The sequence below is a fragment of the Ylistrum balloti genome, unplaced genomic scaffold (assembly GCF_031769215.1).
Source record: "Ylistrum balloti isolate Yb309-2 unplaced genomic scaffold, AGI_CSIRO_Ybal_v1 Utg371060, whole genome shotgun sequence".
NCBI lineage: Eukaryota > Metazoa > Mollusca > Bivalvia > Pectinida > Pectinidae > Ylistrum > Ylistrum balloti.
Window position 1 is genome coordinate 228,682 of NW_026782586.1, and position 11,878 is coordinate 240,559.

Genomic DNA, 11,878 nt, shown 5'->3' on the forward strand with positions numbered 1-11,878 from the left:
GTACAGATGTTTGATTCTTGGTCATATTGTTTATCAATAAAACATTTTCAAAAAGAAACACGCACAACTTTGGACAACGTGAATTTTTCAAAAAAGAATACCGAGAACAATCCATTGCCTACTTTTGAAAAATATTTTAGTATCAATATAAGACTTTAACTGTCAAAATTAAAAAATGGCCCAGCTCGGCAATTTATTCTTTGAAAAGTCTCCATACGTTGATTTTCAGGGCAACTTTAATACATAGCTTTAACAACGTGAGAAATAATCATTTATAACAAGCTCCATATTGTCAAAATCCAAAATTCTGTACAAATAGAATTTGAGTACCATATTACAAACAACCACAAAAGCCAAACTCCAGAAAGTGTCAATCTCCAAATTTGTCCAGAAGCTATAACTTTTTATCTGTTTAAAGATGGAGGTGTGGAATGTGGACGACTGCAGATTAGCGTGGCATGCCATGTGATTGAAAATGAAACGTGAGAAAGATTTTATTTTCTGCCTATCTTGGAAGTTCTGCGATCTATACAAAATTGTGACTCCTTAAATAATGCTTCTGACACTAAAATTCTCATCATGATACAATATTTGCAGAAAGAGAAAGCTTTGCAGAATGAAATTAGTCCTATTCCCACATTAGGCTCCCTAAGGGCTATTAACTATTCACCAAATGTGCATTAGACAATACTTGGTGAAATCTTAGGTCGCTATTCTGAATCATCACCAAAATGTAACAGTCTAGCTAATTCATTGAGATGTTCATGCAACATGTTATGCTCATTTAATGTTTTTCCTTCTTTTTTTAACTATAACTTGTCAATCTTATTGGTTCCAAAGTACATTAGCAATTTTAGGTTTATTTTACAAGAACTGAATGCAAGACAAGTTATATAAACTTCTATGGATCCATCCCATTTCTTGCCAAGGATGAAATGAAGCAGTGCTTAAGGAGTCTTACTGTGGTAGGGAAAAATGGTCCTGGGCAAAACCAACACATAGTTTGGCAGGGTATAATTTTTCATGTCTGACTGGGGATTCAAACTCCTACCATTTCCTGTTCATCACCTAATTACCCTGGTACAGGATATATATATAGACTGAAGACAAAAAACCTTTGTGTTTTCTCGTATTTAATGTCAAACAGAGCCTCCATGTAAAACCTGTCATGATGTTAAATGAAGATTAATTTGCCACAGATGAAGAACATGATCATAAAATGAACACGTCGCCACAGTTTTTAAGCAGTTCTTATTTACTGGGATATTTAATTTATCTTGTACTTGTACAATGTTTGTATTCCCTAAGGGAACTGGCGAGCCCATTCTATCCTTCCCCTTCCCAGAGGCCTGTGAGGAGAGATCCATGAAGCACCAGTCTGCCCCGTAACCTAGGGATGTGTGTTTGTCATAATGACACAGGATAGGAAGTGGTTCCTCTGAAAGATAAAAAATCAAGGTTTGTTGTGAAAAATATCTGAAGATTTGCAGTGACAATTGTGACAAATATCGGAAGGTTTGCAGTGACAACAGTGACAAATATGAATGATTTGCAGTGACAATATTGACAAATATTGAAAAAGTAGTGAAAATGTAGTCCTCTCAAGCCAAAGTTTTGAAAGCAATTTAGACAATTTTGACATACAAGAGGACTAGCAGCCTTGATGACTACCTGAGATAAGCAATATTGAAAATAAAGGTTAAAGGATAGTTATCAAGTGTCATGAAACAGAAATTGTGACACTGAATATAGACAGGGTCAATACATGCATTCCATCAAATCTGCAATTCCATACTGATAATTCCTATAAACTTATTTCCAACGTTATGCTCAAAAATGCTATTTTTCTATGAAAATTACAGTAAAGTCTAACAAAAATATTCCTCCCCAGGAAGAAGTGTGAGACTCATTTTGGTAATTAAAGCACTTGAAGACCATTTAATTCTACTATATTTTGGTGTAGAGAAGATTTTTGCGATTTAAGTCAATTTGACCTCTTTTGGCCCTGCCAATCAGCCCCTGGGGGTCAGTCAGAATCAAAATGGGCATCCCATCAAGCCGTCATCCTTCATTCATAATTTCAAAGTTTGAAATATTTCCAATGGAAATTAATCAAATTATGCTCAAAAATCTAGTTTTCCTATATAAACTATAGTAAACTTTACCCCCCTCCCCACGGAGAAATGTGAGACCCTGGGGCAATGAAATTCACATTTGTGGCAAAGCCCCTTAAGATGCTTCCATTCACAAAGAGCATTTGATTCTACCATACCCGGGTCTTGAGAAGAAGATTTTTTAAATTTAAGTCAATTTGACCCCTTTTTGCCCCATCCCTTAGGTCCCCGGGGGTGGAGACTGTATCATTTACAAATTTGGTTCATCTTAGGCTAGGAAAGGTTTCTGCAAAATTTCTTTGAAATTGGATCAGGAGTTTTTGAGAAGAAGTCGAAAGTGTTAAATTGTTCATGGACGCATGATGCCGGATGAAGGGTATTAAGATAAGTCTAGATTAGAATTTGTCTCAGGTGACCTAAAAATGCACATATTTTCCATACAATTTGTTTTTAACATGCAGTGGCTTAAGTATTCCTATATACATCTTGGTTCTTTTTCTGCTCAGGGTTCACCTGTAGTAAATACCATCATTTCAACACCAAAGTGTTCTTAGTATTTTCTTTAATTTTAGTTTTCTGACAAATTTCTTATTATCATTTTAATATATGGTAAGACATGGAAATTTATACAGTTTTCAGATTCGGATTATAGGCTATTTAACAACCCAACCCTTCCCCAGTTTCGCAGGACAATAAATCATAGATCACATAGACTGGTGTCCAAAACTGAAAGTTGTTTCCAGTAGGACTGGAATTAGAGATAACAGATCTATTACATCTAAGGAAACTGTTCAATGCCATGCAAGGACAAATTATCTGCACATACTTGATAAACACACAAATGTACAATAAAACTAACCAGTAATGTTGCTAGCATCTACAATATGGAAGCCATTATACATGGTGGCAGTGAGAATGTGTTGTCCATGCATTGGCTCCCATTTGATTCTCCAGATTCCCCCACCCAGAGGAGTCGTCACTACGGGGGACCTCATGTTACGAGTATCCCACAACATCAAATCTTCATCATAGCTGTAACAAAGATACATAACAGTTCTAAAATGTCTGGATAAATTATACCAGGATAAACCAATAAAACATGATTAGCCGCAATTATAATGTGTTTTATCTGACTACCACAGAGATGACTCAATCAATTAAACAAAGGGAGATAACTTTACATTTTATTGGGTTTATATATTACCTGCCCGTACAGAGTAGATGTTCCTTGATTGGACTGCACTGGATACTGGTGACACCCATAGTATGTCTGTGTAGTGGTATAATTATCAAATTTAACAAATTTTAAAATATTCCTACATAACATAATATCAATCTGGTCCATTTGTAATATTAATCAATCTGGTCCATTTATAATATTAATCAATCTGGTCCATTTATAATATTAATCAATCTGGTCCATTTATAATATTAATCAATCTGGTCCATTTATAATATTAATCAATCTGGTCCATTTGTAATATTAATCAATCTGGTCCATTTGTAATATTAATCAATTTGGTCCATTTGTAATATTAATCAATCTGGTCCATTTGTAATATTAATCAATCTGGTCCATTTGTAATATTAATCAATCTGGTCCATGTGTAATATTAATCAATCTGGTCCATGTGTAATGAAATTTACAAATGTTTTATGTATGTTTTTTCCTTTACCTAATTATGCACAATTAAAAGTATCAAGGGGGTCTATTCCTTTTTAGAAGGTCCTCATTCTACTTTTAAATTGATGAAGCTTCATGTCCAAAATAGTTTTGCTCAGTTCCTTGGTAAAAAGGCTTTCTGCTAGGAGAACCACCAGAATTTCATAATTCCAATTTTGTTTTTGTTTTGACGCTTTTTAAAAATTAATTCTACTTTATTTAGTAGCACTAGTTCTAATAAAATTGTCACCTCCTGTTCACAAAAATTGCTTGTCTGGGATTCATCCTCATATCCCAGCCCTTCAACTTGTTGTCATCGCCACCTATATGAAGACAAAAAAGGTCATGACCAATTGTTATGATGTAACTAAAAATCAAATATTTTTTACATAATTACAATATAAGCACTTCAAAGTTGTACAAAAATCCAGAATTGTTTATTCAGTTGCCATAGCAACAACAGACAGGAAATGCTTCAAAGGAATAGCAAATATTCAACTTGAAGTCTGCCATTCTGCACAATAGCTGATTACATTTGTAAGCGACGTTACCTTAGAACTTGATTGTAAAACCACATCTAAGTAGAATCCAAAATCACAAGATAATTCTTCAAAGTCATGATGGTGTAAAATCTTTATGTTAAATGAAAAATGTCTACTGTGTCAATTAAATAAATCTTTCAGTATTTCTTTTACTTTTGCCAGCACATCCGACCTGTCTGTCTTTATCTATTGATGTGAATTTGACTCCCACCTAACCTTTGATCTTGCATAAGTTTAAATTCATTCTATCATTCACTTTACATTATATTCCTTATAACTATAGATCTACCAAACCTTTCAATATTTTCAAAATTTAAATTTCACTTCAAACATCCACCTTGCTTACATTTGATTTTCCCAGAATTGTTTTTACTCTCTGGCTTTAATAGTCTGTTATACTGACTTAACATTTACCTGTGTAAATGAGATTGGTGTCCCAATAATTATAAGCAGTAATCCAAGCCTCAAAGTCATGACCTTTCCAACTTGTCAAAGGCTGAAGGCTACCACCATCCACTGCATGTACATGGATATCACCAGTTGATGTGGAACTACATATGTGAGCAGATCTGCAGACAAAGAGGAGCCAATGAAATTGCCTCATATGAAGTAATTATGTAATTATTTTGTAATAAACAGAACAATCAAACAGCGGTGTACTATGGAAACAATGAATCTTAAATTGGCTGCATTTGATGCTATTAAATAATGCTGATTCACATACCTTCAAAATGCAAGGGTAATGCACTAATTCAATATACTTTTTCTACTCCCTTAGAATATGTAATGGCTAATTTGAAGTCAATGTTTGAGTTGCTTTGATAGAGTTTAACTCAACACGAAGCAGCAGTAGAATTGTTTCATGTCACATTAAAACAAAATGGTTGTCAGCCTTTGTGAGTAGTCACTATTTTACGATTGTGAGTTTTGGATTTTAACATGACAAATTCCAGTGGTATACACAAGATGTCATACTCAGGTATGCATAGTGGGAGAAGAAGCATTTCATTTTGAACACAGGGACTTGACACAAATTCCTAATCCATGGTCCATATACATGTATATCACTATAATATGTATATATGGACTGTTGATTGGGATTTTGAAGATATAAGTTCAGCACACTATTGGTTGAAGCAAATATGTCAATGATCTTAAATTCAGGTTGTTACTTAAACAACATTATCCCTGGAAGAATGCTTCATAACAAATTTGGATAAAACTTCTTCATCTATTTTTGGAGGAGTAGGATTTGAATTTTTCTTGACCCAACAATTCTCCAAGCTTATACTGTAGTAAACCTCACCAGAACTTTTCCTGATGAGTAGCAGTTTTGAAAAACAAAAAAAAAATTAGCTGATACAGATAGTGGATGACAAATGCCTTGCCAGCTTAAAGTCAACTGACTTTTTGGACTAGCTCAAGCAAAATGTCATCTCCTTATCTCTGTGACTGTATATATGAAAAATAGCCACATAATCCCCCTAGTCTCTTTTTGCTACTCATTTTGAAAATACTCACTCATTGTGAACTCGATTTGACCAATCAAGTGACAATCCTAGACAATCACCTCCAAGGTCAAAGTTTATAACCTCTGATAAGTCAACTTTTCGGCCTGAAGTGTCAGTGTCGCTTGTGGTCATCCTATAGAGTCGTAACTGACCGACTGAGTTAACTAGTGCCATTAGAGATCCATCTGGAGTTGATGTAGGACACCACTTTATGTCCAGAATCCCTGGCATGTCCAGTGTAGTCTCTGTGGTCAGTTCCTGACCACTGGTCAGTCTGTGAACATATAATCTTCCATGTCTGGTCTGTCGTCGCTGTAGAGCAGTGCTATCATCTGATGCCTGAAAATGAAATATCAGATAATCTCATATTAGATAGGATACTGAGAATAATGCTGTAATGGTACAAATGATATCCTGCAAACAATGAATTTTAGGTCATGGTAGATAAGTACAGCATATCTTATTAAGCTTTAATCTACAAAAAAAGTCTCTAATTTCATCACAATCAATTTCATATAAGGAGGTTGCTAAATTCTGCATTCCAGCTTCATTCAATATCACTCCAAAAATACCACATGAATGTCAACCAGTGTGAAGTATATAAAGTGTTATATCAGAATATTCTTGTATTTAACAATTCTTATGATCACTCTGGATTTTCCTCAGTCATCTTTAAGGCCTTGACATTCATAGGTCACCAACACATCATAGAAGGATGAAACAGCTGTATGATGTAGTTTAATTCATTATTAGGCTCTGTTGTATCTAACTCTTAATTTGTATTAAAAGGTGCTGTAAACTTGTACATGTCTTTTGTACAACCTCTGAGATTGCAGATGGCAGACACTGCCAGTGGATCTTTTAGCGCTCGAAGTTTGCTGTAACCTTCATCCAAAGTTTTAATTCATTTTAATAGTGGTACAGTACAGAATACATGTACTTCTAAAATATTCAGAAAAAATATACTGAATCATGGAGTTAGTGCACCTCCTCATGTAGATTTTGATGTTTCTTTCAATCAGTTTGGATATCTCATTCAGCACAGAGAAAATAAGTGTAAATTGAAGAAGTTCTTGAAAGTTCAAGTGCCATAACTCCCTAAAAATAAGTCAACCATAACAATAATTGAACTTGTCATGCATGTTTTTACAATCTAAGCTGTAAATCTCAGTTTAATAACCCCATCAGCTTTAGAGGGAATACTCTTCATTTTTTTCATATTCTCTGCATGAAAGGGCCCTAACTCTTTGAAAATGTTGGCTGACCAACACAAAATAGAATATTGAACTGCATTTTCTCATGATAAAACTACATAATAAATATCTACCAGGTAAATAATATCTACATCCATTAAAACAGAACAGAACAATATTATGACAGAAAAATAGAATGTTGATCTGGGTAAAAACACAATATCTATTCCAGTCAACTTATGGCAGAGGCATTATGAAGTCAAATGAATTTTTACAAACCCAGGTAGTTAATATTCTTCGATATGTACTGAATACAATTTTTTCTATCTTACCTGTGTGTCAGACTTAGAACTAGAAGTATCCAGTTGATATGTACCACACAACAATATATCATGATGGTTGCTATGGGGACACCATTCTGTGGAATCTGCACTGGACTCTGTATCTAGCGTTTGATAAGTTGAACATGTTGCCATGGTAACACATTAATATTCAGGTCAGAAGTTTCTTTATAGTTAATACACCTGTGTTGAAAAAGAAAAAATGAGTAAAATCAAGCCAAGCAAGTCAAGACAATGCAATGTTTTTAACTGGTTAACATTTCCATGATGTGGCCAACTGTGACCTTTTTAAGAAGGTCAAGGTCAGTTCTATAAAGAAATTTTACAGCACTCTATAGATATCCTTGGTACGTATATAGCAACCATATTGTTCTGCTTATAGACAAATATGACCCTTGTAAACTTGGTTCTATCCCCAGTACCCACTGGACTCTTGCTCTTAAGTTTTTAGAAGCTTATCAAAATGTTGACTGATTATGTATCATCATTTTGTTGGTGAAATCTCCAAGTCAGTGATAAAAAAACCAATAGAACAATTTACAAAAGCCAGCTATGTGTATATAGAACAAATATTTTAAAGTAATGGGTGTTGAATATACTCTAAATTTCAAGTTCATGTGTTTGCCCTTTTGAGCAAATATAACCCAAAATATGTTCAGATTCTGTAAACTTACATAAATAAAATGTCAAAAGAACTTAGCACTCATGTAGAGCTTTTCAGTGTAAGGATATAATACATGTAAGTAAAAAGGCTGACCCACAGAGACCAAAGCTTAGCAGCCCTCCAATGTTGTAAGTCTTTGGGTGCATTGCAGGAGATCTGGATAAAAATAAGTTCTTGAATTTTGAGCTCATTGACTATGATCTTTGCTAAAACCCTTTGAGAACTATGTGTCAGATCCAGAAACTTCTAGCAGTGATTAATGCAACAGTGTCAACATTCAACATATTCCAAGTAGCTATCATTAGATTATGTTTATTATTTAGAAGACGGTGGGCCAAAATGTTAAAAAAACAACAGGACAGAAACCATTTTGTTTATGGAATCATTTTAATTTCTTTCTTTTTGATTTCACAGTCAATGTCTTTGTTTCTTATATCAGACTGGTGTAGAACATGTTTATAAACTGAAAATCACGTAAACGTTAAGACATCATGTACAACTTATTTTTCTGATTATCTTCCAACTTAATCACAAAGAAATATCATAAGATACATGTGACTGTGTATTGAAACACATTTTTGACTCAAATACTGTAAGCAAATTTTAAACATTAGTGATGTGCATTGTAGTAAGTTGGATATGTACTAATACCAGTACCAGACATCCAATTCTATAAAAATTTTCAACAATTTAATATTTTCAAATTTCTCATTAATTTAATTTAAAGTTTCTATAGAATCCTTAATCTATCTACACAGACAATAAAAACTTAACTTCATCAAAAATCTTTAATAGAACAAATCTTTCATTTAGACATCTAAAAAATTCAGTTTATTACAAGAATCAATAGATTAGAAAACAAACTTGTAGAAATGATTAATTTGCCACAACAAATTTGGTTACACCAGTGTAACAAGTAACAAATTTTATCTTATAGACAAACATAATTGTCCAAATCAATGTTTTCATTCTGAGTTGTTTATAAAATTGATATAACAATGTATACTAATTCATATAATTAATAATTGATACCCAACCTCGTTTGTGTAATAATATGAAAAATCTGTCAAATCACCAGGATTGAATGCAGAAGTTAACTTAGCTGCTAAATGCAGATGGAACTATAGCATCAAAACTTATCATTGTAAAAGATTAGAATAACATTTAAAATATAAAACATAAATCTATGGTTCCATCAGAATTTTTAATGAAAAGACATAGATCTATACATATCTTCAGCATCTTCATATTTTGTTTGGTTTGAGTTACTTCCCTTGCCTGAAGAGCATACATGTATGATTTATGTGCCTAGTTTCAATTGTTCATGTTATAACTTCTTGATATATTCCTTATCCTTACTGGTTCAGAAAAAATATATGCATCATTTAAATTTTTCTAAATGGTTTTCAACATCCTATCGAAAGCTTTGGTTTGTACTCAGAAGAAAATTAACATTTTCAAATTGAGAATCTTCCATTATGAACAAATTCAATTATGAACATGCAATTATGATATCAATGATATCCAGAATGTCAGAATTATACATAGAAGTTGTATTAGACATTCTATTTTATAACTATACTTTTCTACAAATGCAAATGTATACCATCTTCTAATTTGAAAAAAAAAATTAAAAAAATTTTAGGATCTACATCTTTATATTTTACTTTCAAATGTTCATTTTGAATGTATTCTGATGTTAATGGTAGTTACAAACATCCCTTTTCATTGATCTAAGTGAGTTCTGTGATAAATCATAGTCGGATTCATAAATTTTGCAATTCAAAGAATTCAGAATCAGCAGCCATTCTTCCACAAGCAATTGTGATATTCCAAACAATAAAAACACTCTGGTCCAGTAAAAGTCACAAGCTAATTTTACAAAAATCTAACTGGTTATAAATCAGCCGTCCCAGAAATCAATCTCAGCTAATGATATATCTTGTCTATGTGTTTTGACAACACAAACCTTGATTAGAAAGAGTTCTTCACAGAGATCTGAATGTCTTTGAACAATGATGTTACACTTTGTATGATAAACGGTATATGAGTATTCAATGAAAGTTGATGATGTTTATGAAACTATAGCCAGATCAAAATATTTTTCCTCAAATAAATAACTAAAATAAAATCTTCCAAAAGTCAAGTTCTCGCACTTCTTTCACACTCCATTAGACATTCGCGTACAAGTATCCTTGCATGCACAATGCCACGCTTGAGTCGCTCTGATGATGTTTTACTGCCAGCATAAGTTGGTCGAATGTCACGTCCCATTTCCTCAATAACAGACAGCAGCTGGGTGTATTTGGTTTGATTAGCCAATGACAGCTGCTGTAGGTGTAGTTGATGTTGCTGTGCTATCATCTGTTGCTGAGACAACCGAATCTGTTGGGCAGGACCTGGAGGAGGTGTGGCTCTCACTTGTTGTTCTCCATCAGATCGGGGTGTGCCTGGGTTACTAATTATCGGAGTGACAGGAGAGTTTGGATTTGAAGCCAAAGCATCCTTTTTCTAAAAGAAATATAAAGGTACCAGTGTAATTCAAGATGTGCAGTAAGTAAAATTTGTTAACCTTCAACATCTTTTTCAGTATCCATTATGTTAACCAGTAAGAAGTGAATAATAAAAATAATACCTATCAATCGAAGTGATGTATCACAAAGTTACACAAGTCAAGTTCAGTCAACTAGAAAAATACTCAGCTTTCTAATGTCATCTGTTTTAAGATTTACAAATATCAAAATGTAACAGAAATCATTTGTTGTAAAATTCAGCACAATCAATTTGAAAATCATTATGCTTTCTTCTAATGTATCCCTCCATATTATGCGTCCTTAGTCAAAAACACTTGTGTAACAGGGTAAATTGGAGCAAGTGTCTGTAACGTCCTGTTTAATCTGTATTCGTTACTGTACGTGCATTTATGTGTATGTCCTTATTTGGTGTTACCTGTTAGGTAGTGTCAGTGTCTGTCCTTATATGGTGTTGTCTTGAGATGTGTACATGTCCAGGTATGACAGGTGAGGAAGTCGTGCAAGAGTGAGTGTGTAGGGTAATAAAACTAGGGATACCCCTGGGTGCTGGGCAGAATCACAGATTAGCCACGTCGTTCTGGACGTCCTCGGGAGTCCAGGCGCCACATATAGCTACAGTTAAGTGACTGACACGACCCGACGGTCGGTGTAGTGATGTGATTGAAATCCTAAATCAGGGGTATTAATAAAAAAACGTTCAACACACAACAAATTCGAGTTGATGGTGTGACACTTGTACTGAAAAAACTGTTATCTTTTTTGAGGATATTCTTGCTGATGGAAGCTTTATAAAATACATGTACTTTTCTATTGTCTAGAGTTGGCATTTCTAACACTCATATTATACCTTAGCACTTTTTCTTACTCTTCAAAGTAATACAAAATTTCAAAAATCGCGAAAAACCGCTTCGTTGGTTGGCAGTATTCCACATTTCGGCTCGGTGCTATATTTGTTAAATCATTACTCCTGACAGAGTCAAGACAGTTCAAGTATTTAAGATATTTCGTCCTAAAAAATATAATGTTTTTTTGTGGACGATTTGTCTCACAATTTCAAACAAAAACAAAACAGCGTGGGGCACGTGAAGGGCAAGTTAAATCAATTCATATGTGGTTATTCATGTTGCAAAATAAATTAAATTTATTTGTTCCGCGGTGCGAAACACGAGCGATGTTCAAATGTTAGATGTGATTATAATAAATACCACTATATCTTTTTCCATTCTTCTTATATGGCGAGTTCGACCGGAAATGGAAATGGAAACGTTTTCCAAATCCGAAAGGAATTTGTTCTCGAAACGAAATATTTTTAGCAT

The 11,878-nt window shown here is 33.7% G+C and overlaps 2 protein-coding genes across 2 annotated transcripts; both read right to left on the minus strand.

Annotated features, from left to right (window-relative positions):
- On the minus strand, positions 1-11,801 carry LOC132560418 (diphthine methyltransferase-like). Its single transcript, XM_060225084.1, has 8 exons — positions 11,768-11,801; positions 7,356-7,547; positions 5,841-6,169; positions 4,734-4,888; positions 4,028-4,100; positions 3,319-3,384; positions 2,974-3,146; positions 1-1,438 (listed from the first exon to the last, which is right to left on the minus strand). Exons 2-8 carry the CDS (start codon positions 7,497-7,499, stop codon positions 1,167-1,169), a joined length of 1,212 nt encoding a protein of 403 aa, XP_060081067.1. The 5' UTR covers positions 7,500-7,547; positions 11,768-11,801; the 3' UTR covers positions 1-1,166.
- Positions 10,171-11,785, minus strand: LOC132560435 (cyclin-dependent kinase 2-associated protein 2-like). Its single transcript, XM_060225100.1, has 2 exons — positions 11,768-11,785; positions 10,171-10,539 (listed from the first exon to the last, which is right to left on the minus strand). Exons 1-2 carry the CDS (start codon positions 11,783-11,785, stop codon positions 10,171-10,173), a joined length of 387 nt encoding a protein of 128 aa, XP_060081083.1.
- Positions 11,802-11,878: the final 77 nt, after the last annotated feature.

Excerpts from the sequence above, each read along its gene's own strand:
- LOC132560418 (XM_060225084.1), bottom strand. The coding sequence starts at position 7,499 with ATGGCAACATGTTCAACTTATCAAACGCTAGATACAGAGTCCAGTGCA. Across the intron at positions 4,889-5,840 it reads TCAAATCGAGTTCACAATGA|ATCTGCTCACATATGTAGTT; the intron begins GTGAGTATTTTC and ends CTTTGTCTGCAG. Across the intron at positions 3,385-4,027 it reads GCAATTTTTGTGAACAGGAG|ACATACTATGGGTGTCACCA; the intron begins GTGACAATTTTA and ends ACCACTACACAG.